Raw genomic sequence first — 27,022 nt, 5'->3', positions numbered from 1 at the left:
CTGTACTTCTTTATATGGCAGGCACCATTCTAACATTTTTCATGTATTATTTCTTCATAATATCCTTGCAGTGGATACTGTTACTATTTCTACTTCATAGATGAGGAGACTGAGAGAAGTTGGGTAACTTGTCCAAAGTTACACAGCTAGGCAATCACAAACGCTCACTGACTGCTAGGTAGGATAAAATTTTCTAAGTCCTCACCTACATATACCTGTACAACATTTTAGAGAAAATCCCAAAAGCTACCAGGGAGAAGACAGATTACTTTACGATGAAGTGACAATTCGTTGTCATCAGACTTCTTAGTAGTGCAATACATGCAAGAAGACAATGGTGCAATATCTTTTGAGTACCAAGAGAAAATAATTTTGAGTCTAGAATTCTACAATCAGCCCAATTCTCATGTGTAAGAGCAAAAGAAAGATATTTTCAGGAATACAAATACTTTAGAATTTACTCAAGACCCTTTATGAAAGAGCTTCTAAATTTGCACTGACATGAAAAAAATGAACACAGGGCCAGGCACGGAGTGTAATCCTAGCACTCCGGGAGGCTGAGATGGGAGAATCACTTGAGGTCAGGACTTAGAGACTAGCCTGAGCAAGAGTGACCACCCCCTCTATACTAAAAATAGAAAAATTACCCAGGCAACATGGCTCACACCTGTAGTCCCAGCTGGGACTGAAGTAGGAGGATCACTTGAACCCAGCAGTTTGAGGTTGCAGTGAGCTATGATGCCACCACTACACTCTACCCAGGGCAACAAAGTGAGACTCTGTCACAAAAAAAAAAAAAAGAGAAAAGAAAAGAAAAAGAAAAATGAACCCAGAATAAGTGGTGTTAGAAGTAGCAGCCCCCAAAATGCACTGAATAAATAAAACAATATAAAATAGGTAAGGAAATTGGGAGCCAAGGAAAAGCATAAATAGGAAATGTAAAGTATATGTTATTAGTTGTGGAAAAGAGAGACCATAAAATCTTACACATTTGCTAGACGTGGGCCACTAAATTGGCTCTGAGCTACCTTTGGTCAAATGAGAAATGGAAAACATCACTTCAAGGGTTCACAGCATCCGTAAGACACAACAGACAAGTTGCTCACAAGGACTATTCCTGCCACGGAGACCAGAAAGAAGTTTCTCATAATGGTTAATGGACACAAGATCTGGGACATTGGTCTGAGTGTGCTAATTTGGGAAAGAGATCCTTGACCCTTATCTTACAACTTTTTTTCAACAAAGAGAACATTATCACTTAGAATCACCATCCTTCCAGAAATTTCTTCCTTAAGGAATAGAAGAGAGAAAGCCTTCTTCTTAAGGCATGTTATTTGATTGATCAGGTGCTTTAAGAAAGCTGATCCTTCTGGGGTCTCTAGGTATATTTCACAAAGAGGGTGGGTAAGGTGACCCCCTCTGGGGCCTGGTTGCCTGTGAAGGCACATGGTGTTACCGGCACTTGTGGGCATTTGTTCCCAGAGCTACCCCCAGAACCACTCACACTAAATATTTCCATTTCCACTAAATCAGTAGACTTGCCAATACATGAGATCACCCACAGAGCCAAACTTTCAAAAAGTAGTTTATTATTGTGTTTTCACAGTAATAAACATCCAGAAACAATGAGCTTTTCTTTTTCTCTTTCTCGTTCCACGGTAAATCCTCAGCCTACCCTGACATTCTGTGTAACACCCAGGTAAATGGGAGCTTGGGTGCTTTCCCCAGGTCTTTCCACCCATCGCACTCACCTGATGCTGCAAAGAACAATGACAGCCCATAACTGGCAGAGCTATGAAGACATAATTGGCCTGATTTAGTTTCAAAACTTTGCCTTGTACTGGGACTGCTCCAGAATCCCCTGGGGTTCCTGGAACTCCAGGCTGGCTGGGGAAGCGTCCATGGAATTCTGGATTGTTCCTGTGGGTAGGGCTGGCTCCCGGGGGAAGGGTGAGCTACCTCTGACTAAGTCTGGAGCAATTCTCAAGGACTTCTAGAAAGAAGTGACAGTGGGAGATGAGAGAGAAGGGAGGCAGAGGCATTTTACAATTAATCAAAATATGAGTTATTATTAAAGCATGAAATATTTTCCCTTTTCTTTTCTATCTACCTTTTCCTTACAATTAAAATAATAACAATACATGTGCAGGGCAATGGTAGACAGTAGCGATTGAGATGCATAGATTTTAGCCACTGACCCGAAATCAAGACTTGATTCTAGCACTTAGTGGCTGTGTGGCCTTGGACAAGTTACCCCTCTGATTCTAGTTTCTGAATCTCCATCATAAAAATAACAGTAGTACTTACCTCAAAGTGTTTTAAAATAAAATACCATATGTAAACACTTAGTTCTCAATAAATGTTAGCTATTATTATTGTAAAAAGTTGAGAAATACAGGCAAGCACAAAGAAAATAAAAAGTACCAATAATCCCAACGTCCATTTTGATGCATGTAATTTCAATGTTTTCTGGATGTATTTTCAAAGAGTGAAATTACAGTGCTTTCTATTTTATAACTTGCTTTTTAAATTTAACTCCATACCCCAAGCCTGTCCTATGTAATTCAGCATTCTTGGACAATATGATTTTTAAAGGCCACATGGTATCCTCCTTTGGGTTATTTTACTTCTTAACCACCCCAACCCTCCTTCCTCTCCACCAGTCCCACATTTCATATATTTCTAACTCATCTGACCTGTCCAGATGATAACTGGCTGCTTTCCATTGGCTGTTTGGGGGATGCAGATTTCATCTCACCATCCAGACCACCTTCTTAGATCAAGGACTCTTTGTGGTCTTCCTTACATCCCCAGCACCCTACCTTAGGGCTGCTGAGCAAACCCTGGGGACAGGTAGCAAGATTAACAGTTTATAAAGATTCCATGAGGTGCTGCAAAAGCTAAACAAGGCAGAAAGGAAGTTTTTCTCCACATAATATAAGGTTGACTTCCAGCATATTAAATACACTATTAATATTGCTCAGGAAGAGGAAGAGACTAAAGATTTTTATCTCAGCACAGTTACATTGTTTTTCTAAGCAACAGGGCCAAACAAGTTCAAAACTTAAGGGCTTTCTTTTTGGATGGAAGTCACAACACTTCCTTATCAATGATGTTTTGAGATTACAGTAAAACCTTACTGATTCGAGCTAATGGGGAACTGTCAAACTGAAGCAACAGAGAGTGAATTACATTCTTTTAAAAATAAACTCTTTTTTTCCAATGAAATTCATTTAACAAAAAATATTTACTTCCAAATAGTTTGACCTGTTTTGATGGGCTGTTCAGAATCTGATCTACTACATTTGTTACAACCACATTTATTGTTTGTGTGGAAATGGGAATGGCTAAAGGTCTTGAGAAGTGTGTTCTCCTTAAAAACAGCAAAGGTTCCACACCTCCCTGCAATCCTGCTCACACAGCCTACTCCCTGGCAAAGCTTTTCCTTCCCAGGTCATATGGAAGTAAACCCGGGCTCAGGCTGCTCCCCCTGCTCAGGTTTTGAGTGAGTGGGCAGATGTTTGCAATATCAACCCAGATAATCCCTAAAAAAAAAAACCTCCAGACTCCAGACTTGATCTGTCCAGACCCATCTGAGAATTAATAAACTCCCTCCAGCACCCAGAGAACCAAGCCCGTCATGGAAACACTGATTCAACCATAATAAGAACTGACATAAAAACCACACAAACGAACCAAACATTTCTTCCACCCAATCAAGAGCGTAGCTGAAGCAATAGCCTCAGGATGAAAATAAATGGAGCTGTTTTCTCTTCGTGGTCCAGCTCATTTTAGCCTCTGTTTTCACAACTCCCTTTTATGAGAGAGAAAGTGGGAGTGGGGGAGTTGGGAGGAAGATGGAGAGCTAGCAGGAGGGGAGAGAAATGCAGAAGGGGATGCCAGGCTGGGAACGCCAACAAACGCTGGGGTTCATGTCAGGCAAATTAAAACTTCTAGCCTGGAGGAGGCTGTAATAGTCTGTCTGGGGTAGCCTGAAAACAAGCTACACTGAACTTCTGTCTCCCACTAAAACAGTCGAGTGTGGATTGAAGTCTTTCCTTGCCAAAGATCAGGTTCTGCACAGCATTTTTAGCAAGCATTCTTTTTCTCCCTCTCCTTTTATAAAAATTATTTTTTCCTGTTTCTATCTTTCAGAATTAGAAAGGCTAACTACATGACGTATCATTATTATTGGAAGAAAGCATGCCAAACCAATAGAAATAGTAAAACCCTAAAGAGGAATATAGTTTAATTTTCCCTCGCATCCACACGGTTCAGTTTGTCGGGCCAAGGGACCCAACACTAAATTCCAGGAATGTCATTCCTGCAGGAAACATTTGGGCAAGTGTGGCGGCCCCTGCGGCGGTGGCCCCTCGGCCCGACTTCTCGCCTTGTAGGGCAGGAGGGGACACCGGGCTGCAGACCCCAGCTTCGTCCGAGCCTGGGGGACACGCGTCTCTCAGGGAGGAGGGAGGGAAAGGAGGTAGCAGCGTGAATAACAGGATCCAGAAAGAAAGAAAGTGAGAGTCCGGGGTGGGGGGGGATCCAGAGCCCCCGAGGGAGGGATGAGGGACAGGGGCTGGCGACCCACGTCCGAAAGGTAGGGGCACCGCGCGCGGGTTTGTGCGCGCCCCCGGGCCCCACTCGTGGAACTGAGTCTGGATTCCTTGCTTTGCTGAGTTTTCTTTCTCTTCGGAGTCGGACCTGGGTCACAGGAGCAGCCTCAGAGCAGAGGTGAGGGGGGCAGCCGGGCGGGGCCCACCCCTGGCGGGCCCGGAGCCCCTCTGGGGGCAGCGAGGGCGGGCGACGGGGAGATGGGGCGTCCGGCGGGCCCAGGTGATGCCCGAGTCCCGGGGCGCCCGCGCTCCCGCCTCGGAAACTTCCCCAGAGAACTGGGGGAGGCCCCACCCTGGAGAGGGGGTTCCCCGTGCCTCCCCGCCTCTGTCCCCTGGGGCTCGTTGGTCACTCACGGGCAGCGCGGCTGGGGCTCCGAATCTGGCTGCCGCCGTCCACATCGGGAGGAGGAGGAGGAGGAGGAGGCGGCGGCGAAGCGGGAGGAGGGGGAGGGGGAGGGGGAAGGGAGGGGCAGGGAGGGGGCGGCCGCGCACAGTGACTCCTCCCGTTCCAGCCCCGCCCCCCACCCCGGGGCGTCCCTTCTCTCCTCATTCCTTCTTTCCCACTAGGAGTCCCCCAAAGTTCTTCTGGTGTCCGATTCTCCATTCTCTTCCCTCTGGCGCATCTTCTGTCCCCGAGTCTTCAGCCCCCCGAGGGAAGGAAGAAGCTCCCTCCTGCCAAAGGTGGGGGGCGGGGTGAGTATATGAGTTACTCTAATGGCTCGGACCCTTGGCAGGTCTTAAGCCACCTGGTGCCCCTACGACCTTGTCCTCACCTCTGGGTGGGGGGTGATGGATGATGCAGGGACTTTGTGGTGGTGCTTTCCAAGTTGATTTACTGAGTATGTTTTTCCTCTTGTGATTAGAAGAACTAAAGAATTATTTTTGATGCCTCTATTGAGTACCTCTTCTTTTCCCTTCAGAAAGGACCAGCCCTCTTTGCAGGGTAAGATGAAAGGTAAAGGTGAAACCCCACCTCCAAGTGAATATTTACAGATGCTTCTTGTGTGCCGCCTGCAGAGTGCAGAACAGGGAGAAGGGGAGTTGACTTGTCCTCCCAGCAGAGGTTATGGGGCGGCCTGTAGTCCCTAATCCACTGTGGACAAGTCACTTTCATCTCAGCCTCCTCCTCAATGGGGCCACACCGGGAGCCAGTCAGAATAAAAGGAGAAGGTGCCTCCCCGCCCCCTTTTTACCCTGGAGGGACACCAAAACCTGGATAAGAGATTTGAGCTGGGTTTGAACAAGCTCAGAGGGGAGAGGAGAGGGCATTCCAGGCCTGGGGAATGGTGCTTTGCAGGCTGGCAAGACTGGAAGGCTTGTGGGGGGAGGTGGGAAATGTTTGGATGGGAAGGTGGAGCTGGGCATGAAGCAGAAAACAGAAAATCCACGAAAGTTTTTAAACCAAGGACTATTTTGACCCAAGTGGTGTCATATTCACTTTTTTGTTCCCAGAGCCTGGCATATGGTAGGCACCCAGTAAGTCCTTGGGGATTCAAAATGGCAATTGAGAAATATTGGTTTAATGGTCTGCAAGATGGACTGCCTGGGAAGAAAGGGATTGCACCCAAGGAGAGGAGTTGGGAGGCCCTGGTGAGCATCTCTACTTGAAGTGCTGTGGCTGATGGGGGAAAGGAAATGAGGGAATTCGGATTGGACGTGTTCTTTCATTTGAGTAGCCATGTGATTCTCTTAAATGCTCTTTCTGATGTAGTCCAGGTTTTGACCTAAGGTTCCCCGGTGGAATGGAACAGACATTCAGTACCCTATTCAACCACCAGTTCAACCACCAGCAGTGTTAAGAACCTGCCCAGGGGGCTTTCAGGAAGGAGACTGACCTTCAGAGAGGGAAGGGGAGTGCTTGAAGTCACACAGCTGGGACCTATTTAGGATACTTTTATTCTCAGATAAAATGTCTTAATTGTGTTTATGCTTAAGACATTCTAAACAGAAAAAGGTACCAGGTCCTCCTCATTTCCCTATTTCCTCCTGCTACCTTCCTAGTGTTGGCCTAGGGTTGATGAGGGGCTAGTGAGAGCCTTCCAAATAGGAACTTAACTGGTAACTTTTCAAAGATTCTTCTGTGGAACCAGGCCTTACCTGGCCCCTAAGGCAGCCTTCTGGTAAAAAGCTGAGAGAAGAGAGCAAGAAGGACAAAGGAAGTGGGAAGTGGAGGAAGGAATGAAAGAGAGGTGGCAACTCTTTGTTGTCCCTGTGCCTTGACCCTAGGCATTTTGGGGTTCTCAAATCAAGTCCCCAGATTGAACCTCTTGTGTCCTGTGTCCAGCCCACCCTTCGCCAGTAGGCCTTCCAAAGAGGCCAGCCCATCTCGGGGAAAATACCACAGCTAACTGGAAACAACATATAGGAAACAACACATTAGACAAACAGTAATTATCATTAATTTAAATAGAGTTCTGAGTGTACCTTTTAAATTCTGTCATCTTTGAAATAAGCAGTATGTATTTATTAATGGCTAGCCAACCTGGCGGAAGAAATCTCTTTTGGAAACTTTGACACTTCTGTAAAACAAATAGGCCCATAATTTTCTAAGGACTAAATACAGTTGATTGAAAAACATTTTGTCTTTTGCAAAGGACAAGCCCTGCCCCTTCTGTGTGACTCAGTGATGCCCCAACGATTGCCACTTTCATGAATGCAGATTTCTCTCTCGGAACTCCACCACATATTTTCAAAGGACCCTTTCTGGCAGTGTTCCTTTGTATCAAAATCTGGTGGTAAACAGCTTAGCCTGGCCTCAATAGCTAAGCCACCACAGCCGTTCATCACAGCTGTGACCTCATTTTACTCTAGTTCCTGTTCTTTTTCTTGCTCTACAATAAGTAGACCCTCCAACTATGTCATTCTCCTTTTTATTAACAGATTTCCCTTTTCTGGCAGCCTTTTCATGGAAACATTCAGGACTTCCACACTGTTTAATAAGAGGTCCCCAAAGTGTTTAGATATGACCTAAGTAGATTAACTTGGAATTCCTCAAAACTCACGTCAGCTGAAGCTGTCAGGATCAATTAATATAAATTCAAGGGGAGGTACAAGCCGAGTCCTAAATGCTTGATAAGAACATTCCTCTCTAAAAACTTTGCAATACTAAATCTCTATTTAGTATTATATTGTAATACTCATTCAAAGTAGAGTAAGGGCTTTTTGGAAAATCATATTCAAAAAAATATTACCTAGTGGATGGCTTCAACAATAGTTAAAATGAAACAGGAAAAATAAAAAATCACCATGTTAGGTGCAGGATGCGTTCTGCCCTGATGTTTGATGAACACACTGTTGCTAAATGACTTTTTCTATAAGAAAACCCAAATACTCTTTGAATGGAAATTTCCAGAGATAACTAAAAAGCCCACTTCTTTACTGAGAATGTCAATTGAAATCAATGATATGTAGGGGCATGATCACTTAATCAATTCAAAATAGGCCAAGATTGGCTGTCCTTTGTCCTGAAGATGGGACACTTCTAGGTGTGGCTTCAGCCACACTGGCCATTGTTACAGTTGGCCAGTCTCTTGGCCTGATCCCTAAAATCTATCCAACTAGCACTTATTGAACACCATGTACGAGACATTCTGCTAGGCATCGTGGGGAGTAAGTATAAGGCCTGGTTCAGGAAGATGGCATGCATGAAAATAACTACATGAGATGTGTTGACAGTTGAACACAACATAAGAGGTATCCTAAAGAAATACAAGAAAGCTGAAGAAAGGGAGAATATTTTTCAGCATCTGAGCAAGATGTATGCGAGTGACACTTTGTTCTTTGTTAAACTGAACTGCTATTTCTATTCTTGGGTCTACAGGATGTCACCACTAGCTATTCAGCTACTCTCTGGTGTTCAGAGCAGTGGAGTTGAGTACGCATAATTAAAGCCCCTGGTAAAACACACACAAAGGTTCTAAATGGAGAGAGCCCTTCTGAAGCCCCCACACCTGCAAACAGCCTCCAGCATGTTTCCACCTACCAGTCAATTCTTCTAATCCTCTCCTTATGAAAAAAGTTATTCTAATGCTCTCTAACCTTTTTTTTCCCCCAAAGATTTGGAAGAGCTATAATGGGTTTGCCTGCTCTAATGCTTTGATTGCCAGTTAACTTCCTTATTTGGAGCTAATTACTAAACTTCTTTAAAGTTTAAGACAAACAGGCAACCACTTACTGACAAACTTTCCACTTATCACCAGGGTGTATGAGGACATGGCTCTTAGCCGAGAACAGAAGCTTCCTCTTCTATCATAAAACAAACTATTCCCTTGTCAGTATGGCTCTGCCAGATGTTTTCTTAGCCATCATCAACCAACTATGTTGCTATCTTCGTATGTTAAAGTTATAGAGGAGTTTGAAGCCTTTTAAGACCGGGGAGCAACCACCAAGGTCAATGCTGCATAAAACAGAACTATAAACTGCACATTTTTTCTCTCTGAGGATTTTTACTTTAATTCATAGTCATTTGGAGGGAGCCTATGGATCCAACTCTTTTGGTGGCTTTATTAGCTAATTGGGTCCTCCTTTTAATTATGTTTTTTTCAAACACTTTGCTTAGAAATCGTGTAGCTGAGTTTTTGTTTTCTTTTAATGGGTAATGAACTTGAAAAGTGGTCATGTTTCAAAAGTGTCTGTTGAACTGATAGAGTTTCTTACCAAAAGCAATGGAGGAAAGCAATTTTATCAGCTTTGCAGAGTGAGCAGCATTGCATGTACCAACTTAATGCCAGGAGGGTGTTGACAAATGATATGACAAAATACAAGCTATTTATCAGTTTCTCAAGCAGTGCCTGGAGGCTCTTTTCCCACCTAGGATTGCTGGGTTTGCCATAGAACACGATGTGAATGGCATTCCCGGCTTGTACAGCCAGTTAACTTACCCCCCTCTCCCCACTAAAGAATCTTTTTTTTCTCATTTGGAATTTCTTATAATCCCAGTTGTGATTAAAAACATATTTTAAGGCTAGGTGAGATGGCTCATGCCTTCAATCCTAGCACTCTGGGCAGTCGAGGCAGGAGGATCCCTTGAGGCCAGGAGTTCAAGATCAGCCTGAGCAACAGTAAGACCCCATCTCTACTAAAAATAGAAAAAATTAGCCAGGCGTGGTGGCACGCACCTGTAGTCCCAACTACTTGGGAGGCTGAGGCAGGAGGATCACTTGAGCCCAGGAGTTTGAGGTTGCACTGAGCTATAATGACACCACTGTACTCTAGCCAGGGTGACAGCGAAACTGTCTCAAAAAGAAACAAACAAAAACAAAAAACCCCCCATATTTTATATATGCATGAAATTAGAGCAGGAATAAACAAAAATGTTAATAGCCAAATCTCTACAAAGAAAAATATATACTCTTGATACTTTTCTTCATTTTCCAAATTTTCGACAATGGGCATGGAATATATAATCAGGAAAAAAGCAGGAAATGTCATTTCAATAAGTTCTGAAAATTCCATCTTCTCCAGAAAGCAATGCACGATTATTAAAGTCCTTTTTTTTCTGGCTTTCACTCTGATGTGTACTCCAATCCCTACTCTGTGCCCAGACTGAGAATTTCCTCTCATTTTTCTTTCCATGCCACAAGAGGCCTAGATAAGAGAGAGAATTCTTTTGAGAGGTGGGCTGCAAAGGCAATCAGAGGGCCAGGGCAGTCACTGGAAGGGCTCATGGAGTTGACAGAGGGTTGTTTAAGGGTGAGAGACACTTGATGCCCAGGATGTTGAGGATGGGAGATCCTAAGCCACCAGCCCAGAGAACAACCGGGACAGTCTGGAGCTGGTCGGAGGGCTCTGGGAGAGACTTCCTGAACAAGATGAACGTGACTGAATGCCCAACTGAATTTGACCACACTGAGAGGAGAGCTATATACCTGGGAGAAAATTTAGGAATAAATTAGTGATAAGTACCATAGAAAACACGGTAACTTTTTTTTTAAAAAAGATACTTATTAACTCCGGGGGAAACAAGAGGTTTAGGGGGAAGGAAAAACAGTCACAGAACATTATATGACTCAGCTTATTATCACTAGCATTTGAATAGTCATAGTGAAGTATATACTGAATATTGAACTACTCCAAATGTTGATGCACCTAGTTTGAAGAGAAAACATGTATGCATGAGTGGTGGGCGGGGGAAGGCAGATGGATGAACCAGGCAAATCTTCATCTTCCATTGCAAAGTCAATTACTAATGCCTAACGGGAAAAGCAAAAGCAGAGTGCCGTTTGGAAATACAGATACCAAGACAGTGAGTGAAAATGGTTTTTCTCCAGGGAGTGTGATATAGGAGAAGGATCAAGAGACTGTTTTTTTTTTTTTTTTTGCCTTGTTTTATTTTTTCTTAGTAATAAGTGTTTTAGAAAAGCCTGACTCAAACTAAGTTCATAACTTTGATTAAAATATAGACTATTTAGTTAAAAAAAAAAAAAACGCCTCTGTGTATTATCTCTTGCTTACTGCCCAGTCTGAGATAATCCCAGGGCAGGATGCACAACAAATGACAGTTTGTGATTATGATTTGTGGGCTCGCGTCTCTGCCTCACTAACAGGCTGTAAGCTCTCGAGGGCAGCGGCACATCTGCTGTGTGCACACAGCAGGCCTCGGCCTGCCCTTGCTCAATGGGTGGTGGTGGGGTGAGACAGACGCCCCATCTTTGCAAAGGTATGGAACTCAAGTACTTACACATGAGACGACTCAATGTCTGGGCATTGCCTTAGAACACGCCGGGAAAAAAGAAATGTGGAAACAGATAAAACAAGATTGGCAAAATGTTCATAATGAGTGATGGAGACGTAGGGCTTACTTTTGTGTATGTCTCTTACTTTTGTCTCTCTACTTTTGTGTGTGTCAGTAAATTCCTGTAATAAAATAATAACAAAGTTTGTACAGAAAGAGGACTAGAAGGAAGGGACAGCATCGTGGCATAAATATATAAAATCCAGAGTTTGGTGGTTAGAAAGGTTTGTGTAACATAGAATATGTAAATAAAAATAAAGGATCAGAGGAAGAAAAAAATCACGTCAAAGGCAAAATGTGCCAGGGCCTTTAAATTAGCGCAAGCAGCTATTAATAACTAAAAGCTGATTGAAAGAAGGGGTGACAGGTATTTAATGAAGATGTGCAAAGGGGAAGTTGAATGAAGTACTGGAGTTACCGAGAAATTTAATATTTTATCTTCCAAATATATAGTACCTGAAGGAGTTGAAAGCCCCAATTTAAAAGTCTCATGATATAGTAGTGAATAATCCAGGCTCAGGGGTCAGACGAGCCTGGATCTGAATCCTGGCTCCAACATGTACTGCGTGACCATGGACAAGTTGTTCAGCCCCTCTAAGCCTTAGTTTTCTATCTGTAAAATGGGGATAGTAATAGTATGTATGAGATACAGTTGTTGGGAAGTTTAAATGAAATAATACCTGCCAAGTCTTACCTACACCTGACTCACACTAAGTGGTTAATAAACAGCAGTTACCTTGGGAAGTGACTCTGCCAAGAGAGCCAAAGATCTTAGCAGTTAAGTCAAAAAGGCACAGTTTTGCCAGGGATTCAACTGCACCTCTACAGCCCTGTCCCTCAGCCCTAGGAACCCTCCTAGGAGGACTGACCTCTACAGAACGGCCAAGCAGTCCACAGCGCGGCATGTGAGTCTATGGGGCCAGATGCCATGCAAGGCAACATTGATGGCAGCTCACAGCCAGAGGGCAATACAAGTCTTAACCACAAAAGCAGAGAGGGAAACAATCCCAAGATTTGCATTGTATCTAAGAGGAAAACAGGCCCATTGCTCAGGAGAAGTGAAACTTTTCCTGACCCAGAGGTCTGAGTTTTTATAAAAGTAGAGGGCAAGCACACTGGGTGCATGGAAGAGAAGGAGGAGAAAGTGAGCCCAGGCTGGCTGGACAAGTGTCACACATACACGCTGCTACTAGATCTCACCCTGCAGACAGTGAGGAGCAATTCTGAAGGCTGTCCATCAAGAAAATGGCCATGTAGAGATGTTTTAGAAAGATGACCTGGCAGAAGGGGTGGGAGAACTGGAGTACAGAAGACGAGTTGTCCAGACAGTGGTAGCCAGGGCTCGATTTAAAGTACTGAGTAAGGAGAGGTTAGAAATGAGACACACTGCAAAGGCAGGAAGATTCAATAGGACAAGATAACCAATGAGATGTGTGGGGCAGGGAGGGATCAAGGGTGACTCCCAGGTCTCTGGCTTACGTTACAACTAGGTGGAAGCTAGTTGCTTCTCCTGCAGGCCTCCCTCTTAGTAAAGTTTGTTCACCAAAACCCCTGGCTTCATCTTTGAATCCTCTCTCTCTCACACATCACATCCTGTCCAATCAACATTCATTCAACAAATATTCACTGATGCCAGGCAGTGTGCTAGGCACGAGGAACACAGCACAGACAAAAACACCTGCCTCAAGGTGCCGTATCTTCTAGAGATCTGTGAGTGAATTATATTCTGTCTTCAAAATAAATCTAGAAACAGATTTCATGCAACTTCCACTGCCCCCACCACTGTCCCAGCCACCATGATCTCTCGATAGCCTCCTATTACTGCAACAGCTTAACTGCTCTCTCCTTCCATCTTTCTTCCCCTATAATGCACTCTCAGCAGCACAGCCAACAATTCTAAGTCAGAAGATACCACTCCTTTGTCCCTAACCCTCCAAAGGCTTCCCATTAACACTCTTAAGACTCAAGGCCAGAGCCTCCCAACCTACACGACACCGTTATCTGGCCACTGTCACCTTCTGATCTCACTCCACCAGCACTGGCCTTGCTGTTCCGGCACTCGGGGCATACTCCCATGGCGGGACCTTAGCGTTTGCTCTTCTTGCTGTCTGAAGCACTCCTTCCAAGATATCCACATGGCTCACGCCCTCATCTTCTTCAGATCTTTCCTCAAATGCCACATCTTTGTCAGTTCTTTCTGGTCTCCCTATCTAAAAAGCAATGTCCCATCAGTCCTTGTCCCCCTTCCTGGCTTTATTCTTTCTCCCCAGCATTTATAACCTTATAACACATCACACATTTTACTTCTCTCTTTTTTTTTTCCCCCAGGCTAAGATAACTCAATGAGGGCACCTAGTTTTTTGTATCCTAGCACTTAGGATCGTGACCAGTATGTAAGAGGTACTCAATAAATATTTGTTGAATGAATGAATATAAGGTAAGAAACAGGTCTGGTGAGATGGCAAGAAGAAAAGGGAGAAATTGGGTGCGGGAATTTAACACTGAATGAGCCTCCTAAATTTCGAGCTGCCTGTGGGACGTCCTGGTAGAGAATTCACAGGGTGGCAGAACTCTGGGTGTAGCTAGAAGAGGTCGAAGCTGAAAAGACTGGAAATATATCAGTACAGACCAGCTGAGAGAAGGCAGGAGAGAACCTCAGGGAACTCTAACATTTAAAAGAAAGACAGATGAAGAGGAGCCAGGGAAAAGAATGAGAAGGAATTTTCACAGGGAGAGAGAACAAGAATATAAGAGAAAGTAGTGTTGGAAAAACCAAGGGAAAAAAAGATCTCAAAAGAGAAAGTGAGGAAGAAAGAGTGTTCCACATTATATAAAACTGAGGCAAAAGCACAAATGAAAAGAAGCTACTGGACTTGGCAATGAGGCAGCGCTCAAAACAATTTCAGTGGAACGGTGGGCAAAGGAGCTTGACTACCCCATGTTAAAGAGCAAATGGGTCATGGTGAAGATGGGAAGATAATAACTATAGACAGACTACTCTTCCACAGAGTCTGGCAGCAAAAGGGAAAGCATATGGACAAAGGGAGAAGGAGAAAGAGAAATAATAGAAGTTGCAATAACAATAATATTACCAGTAACATGTATTACTAAAATAAGCTTTATACCAGGTATTCTTCTAGGCCATTTACATTAATTCATCTAATCCTTACAAAAATCCTAGGAGGTAGATATTATCAATATCCCCATTTTACAGATAAGGAAACTGAAGCACACAAATGCTAACTCATTTACAAGGACTTGAACCCAGAGAGTTTGGCTTTGGGGTCTAAACTCTTTAAAGGATGGGGTAAGTTCAGTCTGTTTGGAAGCTGAGGGAGAGGAGATAGCAGCATGAAAAGTTGAAGATCTAAAAGTGAAAAAAACAAGCATTAGAAAAAGAATGGCATTGAGACATCAGAAACAGGTTAGCTTTGAGGGCAGCAGGGACACCTCTGCCTCTGAAGCAGGAGAGAGCTGTAAGGATGGGTAAATATATAAACACGTATGGTGGCTGAGAAGTACTTACTGCTGAGAGGCTGTGATTTTGATGGTGTAGACCCTGAGAATGAGGGGGACGCGGCTTAAGGAGAGAAGTGGTGTAGCCAATGGACTAAAAATGCCAAAGGACTGTCCCAGAACAGTGGAAGTTTGGCAGGGGCTTGAGACCCTAAGTGTATGACGGAGCTAATCAGCATGGTTCTTTGATGTCTCCCTCACAGTGTCTGGGGGCCCAGGCATAGTTACAGTGAAAACAGCTGGCTGGGCTGACAGAGAACTGGCAACGGGCAGGGCACAGGAAAGAGAGAGGGCGAGGGGGTAGGACCTGAAGGGCCGAGAAGAATGGCACTGAACTGACTAGCCCAGGGACTCCCAAGTCAGGATCCAAACACTCCCACTGCCGTGAGGACTGGACATAACAGCCAGAGTCTGTCTCTGAGGCAGGCTGCTGCGGACTGAGGGCAGAGCCCCAGGAGCTGGCCTTTGTGCTACGCAGGGAGGGAAGCGGGTCATGGGCTCTCAGGTGAATAGAATGAAACATTTTGGAGGGTGACTGGCAACTGCCTAGCGAGTAGCCTCAAGGGAGACGGCGCTACAGGCAGGGAGGTCGGGAGGAAAGGGGTTCAGGATCCCTTCAGCTAATCTGGGGACTTGGACATAGGGGTAAAATGGGCCTGTGCAAGCAACTCAGAAAGGAGCCATATAGTTAGGGCCTCGCGAGTAGGGGGTGGGGAGTGCTGGGAGAGACACCCCTGAGAGGGACACTGAAATGATAAAATGTTTATGGGAGAAACCAAGGGGAGCCTTAAAGAGCTCAGAGTCCTTGCTTGAAGTGCAGTTATAAGTAGCTTTCAAGGCCAAAACTCAGGAGCCTTACTAAAGGATTAACCATACAATTATTCCAATTTGGGGAATTAGATTATATCTAAGTCAATTGGGATTTGATACATTTTGTAAAGCCTACTTTAATAGGCTTCAGTTTCCTTTATCAAATTTTCATAGAGAGACTGAAAGTTTGATGTAAGTAAGAATTTATTGACATGAATTTCCTTTAGCTATTACTCTAACACAGAGACAGTACCAAAGAGCTGAAGACAATGATCATAAACCCACAAGATCAGAAGTTTGCAAGATTCACTCCCTCCCCCTCAAAGAGAGAAAGAGACAGAGAGAAAGAGAAAGAGAGCAAGAGACAGAGAGACAGAGAGAGAATATGAATAAATCTTTAAAAAAGAATCTGGAGACTGTTTTCAATTATAGTAAGAAGTAATGACAGTTTGACAATTTAAGCATTTTTTCCAGAAACATATATCTATTCCATAGATACCAAATCGATTACCATATAATTGAATTTGAAAATATACAAAATATTTGTTGTTCTTACATACTGAAATTAAAACCTAATTTTAAAAAGTGCACAGTAAAAACAGCATAAGGAAACCTACAATATCCACGGTATGTGTATCGTTTTCCATTTTACTGCCAACATCAAATTCTGTATTTGCCTTACTGGTTACAAATATATTCTAAATGTCTCAAGGCCATTTATAACACTGACTAGTTTACGAGGTCCAACAACACTTCGGCTTCCTGGACTGGACGTGGAGTCTCGGCCCTGCAGCTCTGTGCAGCAGAAGCAGCTCTGGAAAGAACAGTCGCCAATCAGCTATTTGAAAACTATCGACTCTTGTTCTTTTTAGAATTTCCCTGTGCAAAGAAAAATAACAACAATAAGAACACAAACTTAAAAAAAAAAAAAAAAAACTCACATAGTTTATAACCAAGCTGTCTGAAATCCGTATTTCACTGTGGAACACGTCAGCTTCCAAAAGGGAGGCTAGCTGATAACTACCACGTTGTTAACTTTATTCAGCAATCACTAAGCAGTTTGTTATGTTTCACTCTCTACTTCTATGGACCCTAGCCTTCTAGGGGCTGAAGGTAGGTGATAAAGAAAGAAAAGAAAGCTACTATCTTGGATGTAGCAAAACCTCAAACATTCCTTGTTCTAAAGACAAGGGAGTATAAGATTTCATGAAGCTGAATAAAAAATGGTTAGTCTCTACTAAAACCAGAAAAAATTAGCTGGGCGTGGTAGGGCGTGGTGGTGTGCACCTTGTAGTCCCAGCTACTCTGGAGGCTGAGGCAGGAGGACTGCTTGAACCCAGGAGTTTGAGGTTGCTGTGAGCTAGCTGATGCCACAGCACTCTAGCCTGGGCAACAGAGCAAAACTCTGTCTGAAAAAAAAAAAAACTACTTCTACAGCTCTGGAGACTAAATGTTTTCCTAGAAGCATTGCTACTTCTTTTCAATGTTAGGTTCTAAAACAGGATTTCTCATACTACCATTAAAATAAATTATACATACCATGAGAAAAACCAAAACATGATCTCTTCAATGTGTGTGCTTTCTACCATTACTAGAAATATAACCTGTGCGTTAGATATTGCTCTGGTGAAATATGGCAGGATCAAAGGGTTAAGAGAGGCATTTTCCAAGAGGACCAACCCTCCACCCCCTACCTCTAAGCTCAAGTTTCCTGAAGCACAAGTAACTGAAGAACCATAATAAAGGCCAGATTGGCTGGATACAGTCATCACAGAGATGGCCCAGAGAAGCATCAGACACCCTCCAAAGCAGCAAGAGGTCAATGAATATCATGAAACTACACTGACAAACAAAATTATATAATGCAGATTCCAATGCATTAACATATTTTCCAAGGAGACCCCAAATGAGCAGAATGCTGCCTTACACTACCGCTAACAGATGCTGAAATAAAACCTTGCCTCATTCATCTCTCCCTCCTCCCTAGTGCACATAGCAGGAACTCAGTAAATGCCTGCTGAATCAGTAAAGGGCAGCAGCAGATCTCAAAGACTGTGAGCTAGAGACAGTAAGTTCCAGCTGGTGGGGATATAATACTGTCTGAGTTAGGAAAATATGCTAGGAACCTGAGATGATGCACAGAAATGAGCCCCCGGCCTCCCAAGATTTACCTTTCAGGGCAAAAGACTATATACCTTATGTTACAGTAATAGAGAAATGGTCTATGGATATGCATTTCAACCTAAGCCCATCACCCAAAACCTACTAACCGTGGTCTGAACAAGCAGAGAGTTTATGGGAAATGAAATCAAAGGAAGTCTCTGGAGTTAAAGGGTAAGACATTCCTAGGTTATGTGGATATTTATGAGAATGAATTTTCTAAAGGTTCTTCTTCAACAGTATCATTTTAGACTCATATAAATGAAGAGCAATCCCCCTCCTAAGCCCTTTGTGAGTCCCCCTAACTCTTATACAACAGTAGCAGAAATGCAAAAGTGCCAAAAAGCAGCAAATATAGCATTAAAGCCTTCAATATCAGACTTTCTCAGCTTTTAACTCAGCCAAAGACATTTAATTTTACTTTTGGGAAAGAGGACAAATGATATTAAGGAAAATGATTTATTAATGCTTTCAATCTCATAACCTTTTGCTCCTGAAATGCCTAACAATGAAATACCTTATGCTAAATATTATATTGCAAAGAGACTACCTCACCTCACCTCACATACCTTACTGGACATCTTGAGCGTGTCAATCTCTTCTCTCTGTTTGGATAACGTCTCATTCATGCTGCACAGGTGGTCACTCATCATACTTAACTGATCCTCGTAACTCCTCTTGGTAGTTGTTAGCTCATCCTAAATAGCAAAGAAAAAGAGGGAAAAAGGAATAGAGAAAAATAAAAACCCCACTAATCATACCACTCTGAAGCTTTTATAATTCCTAAAATAATTTGGAGTAAGGAAATTATAATTAACAATAATTTATTGTATAATTCAAAATTGCTAGAAGAGAAGAACTTTATGTTCCCAACACAAAGAAAAGAAATGTTTGAGGTGACGGATGTCCCAATTATCCTGATTTGATCATTATGCATCATGTATCAAAAATGTCACATGTACCCTCAAAATGTGTACAGCTATTATATATCAATTTTTTACAATTTTTAAAAATTTGGAAAAGCAACTAAAATAAAGATGGTCTATCTGGTCAATTAGCATGTAGGTTAAGGCACAAGACAAATAAGAATAAAATTAAAAGAAATGGGAAAAAAGTTTCTCTTATCCTTCAAAATATGTTCATAATTTCTTTGCAAAAATGTAATGGTTTCTTTCTATTCCTGGTATACGATCGTAGGAAAAGCCAGAGGGCTACACGATCTTTCCAAATCCCCTCAGTTTCCCCGAACCTTAGGTGAGGCCTCCGACCATTCCCACCATCCCACAGCCCTCTCAACAGCATCTGGCAGAGGGTCTCTTCCCACCCCTCACACTCTCTTCAGCCCCCTAAAATCTAATCCTTTGCTAACTAATCTGATAAACTAATCTGAAATGAGGAGGAAGTGGGTGTTGCTGTGCTGAAGTGTTTTTCCTTGCCTGGCATTATGTTTTTATCAACAGGGACTTTCTGAAAGCAAGGGTTTAAAATAAGGCAGTGAGCAACGAAGGAGGAAGATTTTGCAGACCTACCTTTCGGTTTAGGTCAGTTTTATGAAACAGGAACGAGAACAGAGTAATGTGTACAGAACATGCCTACATCCCACCATGACAGATATTTACAAGGAAGGGGAAAGAAAGGAGGATTATGGGTAAATAAGTATTATTTAAGCAAACACTAACTATAAAATGATTTAAAATTAAAATCAAGTCAGAGAAACAAACAGTGCAGCCACTTTTTGCCTGACATAAGTAAGTTGTTACTTTAAAATGAGTTTGAAATAAAGTGGCTGGAAAAGAAAGCATGTCTAGAGGTCAAATGCCACTACTTTGGAAAGGAAATTCTGACTTTGCTACCTGAGAACTTTCAAAGAAAAAAACATTAAAACTGCTAAGGTAACATTTATGAAGTCACCTGGAGTCTGCTGATGTTCTGACTGGCAAGTTTCATCTCTTCTGTCAATGCCTCCTTAGACTTCTCAGCCAAGGCCAGTCTTTTAGAGAGTGCTCGGCACTGTAAAAGCAGAAAACATTCCATTACCAAAGGGAGAGTTTTTTTTTTTATCTCTGAAACCAAAGTTGCTTCAGGGAAGGTTACTAAAAACACTTCCCAAAGCCAAAAGCCATTCATCCATTCCACAAATATCTGCTGAACACCTACAGGCATGGCACCCACACTGGAGTACACACAGATAGAAAAGAAGTGGTCCCCACCGTCATCATTTTAGTCAGGGAAAAAAAGTCTACCAACTCAAGCTCATCGGTGTTTTTGTTCTAACTCTGGCCTGTCGATGAGTGGTTATAAACAACTTAAGAACTTTCTACATTTATTCGGGATCCATTTATAGTTATACTGGATGGAAAGGGAAGTGATTATTTCAAAAGTTATCAATGGCTTCCGCCCATGCAATGTGGATCCTAAGACACTTCTCTTGTGTTTTAAGTCCTTCACTGGAGATCACATTACAGGAACAATAAAAGCTCTACAATCCTACCCTACAGATTATGCTCTGTCTACAAGGGAAAAAAATGAGTGCAGGACCGATCCTGGCTGCTTTCTCTGGGGGTTTGAACAAACCTAGACTATTCACAGATGGAATAGATCAAAAAGAAAAATCTTATTTCACACTATTGTTCAAAGAGGGTATGAGATTAAAAGGATCACTAAACTTTCTGATAAGGCCATTGAGACTGACAAGGAGAATCTATTGAGACATACTTGAATGCTGTGTTGACATCAGGCGCTCAGACTAACCATTCCAGTAAAGTCATACAAGGGGTCACCACTTCCTGTTTACAAATGAGGAAAAACTAGGACAATTTAAAAATTCTTGTATCACAATCGTGCTAAAGACATTTACTAAAATAAACAAATCTCTTGGAAATAAAACGGCCTCAAAAATTCCTTAGTTACTCATTTCAGTTCTCACAAGAAAATTTTAGGACAGTTCAGCCAACCAAATCAACCACCTCCTATTATATAAGTATCCACTCCGTGCTCAGCACTGAAGCTGACAAAGAGGGAGAGAGACATGCAAGGCAGAGGTCCTCATAAAGATGCAGCAGTCAGGGAAGCAAGCAATGGGAATACGATTGCCTGCTGCACCGCGTGGCTCAGACAGTGCCACAGCAGTTCCACTGCAAGTCACCAGTCTGCTGTCCTCCCTGCTTTCTGCACTCCAGCAAGCTGTCACTACTGATCAGCTTACCAAGCATGTATGCGATGGCTGCTTGTGAACAACAGAGCACGTGATTTATTTTATCAGGAAAAAGACAAAGCACCTCTGCACTTCTAGCAACTGGCCTCCTATCAACCTATGTCTGCAGTATAGAAGAAAATTACAACCTCAGGTTCCAGTAAAGGATGTTGTCTTTTCTTCTTCAATTTCTTTAACAATTTTAAACATTATTCTCTGTCTGCCATCTATAACTGACCTTCTCATGTAAAGTTTCAAATCAGAGACCTTAAAGGTACTCTTATATGTTGAACAGCATCCATTCTATCTTGTTTCTTATTCTTTGATATCTGTTCTTTCTTTCCTCGTTTTTCCCCCTTCTACTCAATGAATTGTGTATAATTTTATTGAGTATATTGCATAGTGCTTTCTTTTCCTTTTTCTTTAAGCATGAAACAAAGTTTATTGAGGAAGGACAAGACTGGTTTACAGAGCAAGAGCAATATATATGTTTACAGAGTAGGAGCAAGATATGTACCAGAATGGCAAAACGGGCCTCTTGTAACAAAAGGCCGCATAGTGCTTTTCTAATTCTTTTAAAAAAATTATTTGGTGATGAGAGAGGAAAATGTAACAAAAAGTGAGACTGTATATCTTTTAAAGGTTGAAAATGTTATACTTTTCATTTTATCATTTATAGTAAGTAATTAATTTCTATAAACATCATTTAGAAATTTAAAAGTATTTTAGAAAATCAGGCATATTTTGCTTTTTTAACTTGCCTGTATAAAATTTCCTTGAGCTGTGAATGTCCACCTGTCCATAACTCTAAAACAAATAATCTGTAACAAGAATGTTCCAAAACATATGTTATGTGACCACAGGAAAGACTACCTATAAGTCTCCCGGCTATCTTATAGTAAGTTAGAAATGACGAATCAGTCTTATATTTATTGACATAAAGATTTTTGGTTGGTACGTAGACTAATCAATAAGAACTCCAACCAAAGTCATAGACATGTACAGACACAGAACACAAAGACTTCTGTCTTTTACTGAACAGCAGAAGAACAGAACAGTGACCTAATTCCTGCAGGGGTTAGGAAAAACCTCCAACATATGATAACTAACTATACACTCACCTCAGCATAAAAATGCACTGACTTACTGTCAGCCAGCTGCAACTGAGACGTAAGTTCCACTATCCTTGCCATGTAGTGATTTTTAATTAGGTCTTCACGAGATTCTACATCTGGAACCTAAATAGAACACAAACACATATAAATAAATGCCAATGAGACTAAGCAATTCTAGAAAAAAAAAAAAAAAGACATTTTGCACATTTTCATTTGAAATTTGATAGGGAATCACTGTTTTCCTACCCCTCAAAGAAACTTCAGACATGGCAGGTATATGTATATCCCAAATTTCTTTTATTCAGCATCCTACCTATCTCAGAACGAAGTTGTAGCTTCAAGAGAACAGAAATGTAGTAAAGTACTGGGAAGCCCACTGGAACCATGTCCCTTCATCCAGCTTTTATTAGCCACAAACCTGACTTTTAAAATCTCCACCTGTCTGCTCCTATGTCTTCCTCTAACTGGAAGAAAGTAGGGAAATGGAGTATTTATTGGAACCCTAAAATCTGAACATTCTTGATTTCCCACAAATTATCTTAAGATAACTCTAATGCTCTTAAACATACTAATCATTTAAACTACTTCTATATCAAACAGTTTATGGCCTTTGTCCCTGACTGGTATTTCTACTAGTTACTCTAGCAATGACATACCATTGAGTTTAGTCTAAAAATACACACTGAAGTTCAAGATTACATATAAGATAAATAGGAAATCAAAGAAATTTACCAATTTACTTGAACTATATTTACCTGTCTGTTCATACTGAGTGGAGGACTGAATGACTTCAGAGGTTCATTTAATGTTTATAAAGTTACATCTTAGAACATTTCAAAATTCAAATGTGCAAACCTATCTGACAAGCCAAATCTGATTTGGGTTCATGCACTTTGAGGTCTGGAAAGAGCTACCAAGCAAACTGTTGGTCAAGGCCCTGAAAAGCCCAGCTTTCCTCGCTAACCGCCTCATGCGGTATGCCAGCAGGCGGATGGCTGAGCAGGAGCCACACCTTGTCAAACTGCCAAGGCAAGTCATCCAACAAGGCAATTACAAAAAACAGGCTATCATTTGTTGGTGACAGTTAAAATAGAACCGGAGAGAAAAGCAACATGGACTCATCAATGAAGGGGCAAAACACTGGCTCCACATTTGCTAGAGTTGTCAGGAAAAAACAAATGGACCAAGACGGCTTTCGCAAAACTTTGCCAACAAATATGCTTCCAGATATTTATAACAAACAGTATGATGCCAAGCGCACATTACCTCACTGTCAGATGTCCTGGTTAAAATCCCAACCTAGAACATAAAGGAAAAAAAATCTTTAAAACTGAATGTTTACATTTCAAATACAACAGGCTCGACAACTGTAATATTTTCTCTTCTCAGCTCACAGTTTCACAGAGCACTGTGAGTGCAGTATTAAGAGATCACCCTTAGATTGTCTTTTACTACAAGGATGCTGTGCATGCAGAGAGGTAACTGCATTCACTATTTCTTCCATGAGGCAGGAACCAATAATAATCATTACTAAATCCTCTATCAAAATGCTGATCAGCCCATTCTCACTGAAACCCAACAAATCATCTGGGAAGAAAGAGGAAGATCAGCTTTTGACCTCATTTTGTCATTTCTGGACCTATTTCCAAAGCAATAGCCAAGAAGGGCTAAAGAAAGTTTTTTATGTTTTTTTAATTAAACATTCTGAACAGAAAACACAAATAACAAACATTCTGGCTAAAATCTCAAGAGGAGAAAGAAGAAATAAATATACTTTGATGTAATGTTATGACATTAGTAAGCATTAATTTCATATCTAAATTAATGGAAACAAAAATGCAATTTTAAACACATTAAAGTGCTGCTAGATTTTTAAAAGCTTGCTTTTGTGGATTAAGATTTCAAAATCTATCAGAATTATTGAATTCAGGTTATTGTTCAAGGTGGAAGGGCATGTGCTCGGGTACAATGAACTTAAGGAAACTACTGGAAACCACTGGAAGTTTCAATGGATTCTATTAGCCAGAGATGATACCTGATAAACAATTTTCATATAGTCTAAATAGTATCCTCGTGAGTATTATTCTAAACAGTGAGCAGTATATCAACTGAATGTGGGCTAACGAATGCTACGCCTACCTGGCTGTAAGAGTCTTTTATAAGACCTTTTCAAATAGAAGAGCCCTAAGTTCATACTCAATAAAGCAGAAGTAGCAATTGCTCTTTCTCTTTTAGTTAAAAACTGCTTACAGTAACACATCAATTGTTTAATTTTATATATTCAATTATGACTGCATTTGATGAAATAAACTGTAAGGATTCATCTATTCCAACCGCCCACCCTCATCTCTTACTTCTGGGTTATGGTTTGGAAATGTGGTATAGCATGAAGTCCTTCAAAGGAATAGTATTGTACAAATGGAAGGAAAAGTTTTAACATACATAATTTTAACATTTAGTCATATGCTACTAACAAGAGTATAAACCCATACAGTCCTTTTAGAAAATAATTTGGCATTAAAGATCACGGAACTTGAAAATATCATGCCTTTTGACCCAATAATACCAACCCTGAGAATATAGTCCAAGCAAATCATCTAACATGCAAAAAGAATCTCATGCATAAAAATGAGATAGTATTTAAAACAGTAAAAATAATAAACAATGCCTAATTATAGGTAAACTAAGGTATATTAGCTATGGAATACTATGGAATCAGTAAGTTTACACAGAGTTTCTAACAGGATAAATATTTATGTATTAACATTATGCTAAAAGATTTGAAATTTTATGTAGTACAATTTCAACCTTATATGAAATTTTATAGAAAAAAGGGTAACAATGGTAGCTTGTTTTTTGTTTTTTTTTATTTCTTTTTTTCTGCCCCATATGACTTGTAGAAAATAGTGGTAGCTTGATTATTGATGATAATGTCATCTTTTTCTTCTTTTCCTCTTCTGTATTTTTTAGTTATCTAAAATGTACATGTATTATTTTTATACTTAAAATATATGTTTTAAAATTCTATTAATTTTAAATTCCAGCAAAACCCAGAAATTTGTTATTCTGTGCTTCTTCCTTCTTGACATTATTATTTATTTTATTTTTAAACAGATGACCTTAGAACTTTCTTAACATTATTGTTATCTTTTTTCTTTATAATAAATAATAGGTGGCTGAATATTGAAATTACAGTACTAGGTATTTTAATGAAAATAAGCAGCATTTAACTTTTGAAATGCTACAGCGTTAGAAATAATAAGTTTCTATCTGAGGTTACTTTTTCAGCCTCAAAATGTTTGATATCAGGAGGTAGGGCCTTTGGGAGGTGACCTAATGGGATTAGTGTCCTCACACAAGAGAGTTCATTTGCCTCTTCCACCATGTGGGAACACGTGAAAAAGACTGCTGTCTGTGAACCAAGAAACAGACCCTCAGCAGACAATGAATGTGCCAGTGCCTTAATCTTGAACTTCCTAGCCAAGAGAACTGGGAGAAATAAATTTCTAATGTTTGTAAGTCACTCCCTTTATGGTATTTTGTTACAGCAGCCCAAATGGACTACAAGAATGGTTAACAGAGTACTGGGTTAAAACCTTACCAAGTGGCATTAAAAAAAGAAAACCGAGGACAACCAGGAAGATACTTACCAGACTGGTGCTCTGAATGGGCTCTGGCACAGCCTTAGCTGCGGATTCATCCTGGCCAGCACCACTGGACACGGCAGCATTGTCCTGGGCCAGCCCAACCAGCTGCCCACTATTTGTACTCTTCAGCTTATCTGCGATTCTCTGGTTTTCTTTCTCTAACTTGATTTTGGCTAACTGTGCTTCCAGCATCCAATGTTCTTTTTCCTGCTCCAGTTTAGAAATTTTTTCTAAACTCTGCTGGACCTTGAAAAGTAACAGAGTTTTGCATTTTAGAGAATGATGCAGACAAAACTCAAGTGGCAAAAAAAAAAATTTTACAAAATGTAAACCAAAACTACCTTACAGAGGTAAAAACAAAGAGTTTGACCCTGGAATAGGGACGGATTTACTAAACAGGATACCAAGAGTACAACCATAAATTGAGAAATTGAACTATAGTAAAAATGAAAAATCTCTACTCATCACTCTTTAAGAGAGTGAGAAGGAAAGCCAAAGAATGAAAGAATCTATAAAGCATGTATGCCACAGAGATCTAATATCCAGAATATATAAAGAATTCTTGCAAATCAATAAGAAAAAGATAGACAACCCAACGGAGATACAGGCAGAAAACACCACCACCAACAAAAGACTTAGATACTTGAACAAAACTATAAACACATAAAAAGAAGGTGTACACTATCACTAAATATCAAAGAAAAACAATTTAAACAACCCATTTGGCTAAAGTTGAAAAAACAGAAAATACAAAGGTAGACATGTTTGTGGAACAATTGGAACTACCACGTAGTGCTTAATGAAAGAAACCAGACCTGAGAAAGTATATATAGCATAATTGCATTTAATAAAAAGTTAATAATGGGCAGCAAAACTAATCTATGGTGTTAGAACGCAGGAGAATGGTTATCTTTTGGAAAAATGAGAGTAGTCACAGGAAAGGGGCATGAGGAAGGCCTCTGGGGTCCTAGCGAGTTTTTTTTAATGTATACTTTACATAGAAAAATGTCCTTTTCTAAAAAAATCTATTATATTAGTGTGTTCACTTGTGAAGATTAATTGGGATGTATGTTATTGATTTGTATACTTTTCTGTAAGTATGTTATGCTTTAATAAGTTAAAAAAAATCTTAATTCTCAGGGCAAATAAAAGTTTGAGACTTACATAAAGATAATAGCAATCTTATAGTGAATTCCAAATGCTTTACCAACTATCGTGATGAGGAATTTCCA

General features: G+C 41.0%; 2 protein-coding genes and 1 long non-coding RNA gene across 4 annotated transcripts in view; 1 reads left to right on the top strand and 2 right to left on the bottom strand.

Moving 5' to 3' along the window:
• Positions 1-5,010, bottom strand: part of STON1 (stonin 1) — a 103,052-nt gene extending 98,042 nt beyond the window's left edge. For both annotated transcript variants that reach the window (XM_045549568.1, XM_045549563.1), the window contains exon 1: positions 4,971-5,010. The gene's annotated coding sequence lies outside the window, so the exon portion shown is untranslated. The remainder of the gene's footprint in view (positions 1-4,970) is intronic.
• Positions 5,011-5,174: 164 nt separating this feature from the next.
• LOC123636908 lies at positions 5,175-25,862 on the top strand. Its single transcript, XR_006734702.1, has 3 exons — positions 5,175-5,309; positions 5,480-5,559; positions 25,692-25,862. It is a non-coding gene; the product is annotated as an uncharacterized LOC123636908 (long non-coding RNA).
• The window catches only part of PPP1R21 (protein phosphatase 1 regulatory subunit 21), a 54,681-nt gene continuing 43,522 nt past the window's right edge, over positions 15,864-27,022 (bottom strand). The window contains exons 17-22 of the mRNA XM_045549562.1: positions 25,794-26,036; positions 23,410-23,442; positions 22,150-22,266; positions 19,747-19,845; positions 18,405-18,533; positions 15,864-16,554 (exon numbers count right to left, since the gene is read on the bottom strand). Of these exons, the coding sequence (XP_045405518.1) occupies positions 16,525-16,554; positions 18,405-18,533; positions 19,747-19,845; positions 22,150-22,266; positions 23,410-23,442; positions 25,794-26,036 (651 nt within the window). The 3' untranslated portion in view covers positions 15,864-16,524. The remainder of the gene's footprint in view (positions 16,555-18,404; positions 18,534-19,746; positions 19,846-22,149; positions 22,267-23,409; positions 23,443-25,793; positions 26,037-27,022) is intronic.

This window comes from Lemur catta, chromosome 4 (genome assembly GCF_020740605.2).
Source record: "Lemur catta isolate mLemCat1 chromosome 4, mLemCat1.pri, whole genome shotgun sequence".
Lineage (NCBI taxonomy): Eukaryota > Metazoa > Chordata > Mammalia > Primates > Lemuridae > Lemur > Lemur catta.
The sequence above is the reverse complement of the archived record's forward strand: the minus strand, read 5'-3'. Positions and strand labels throughout refer to the sequence as shown.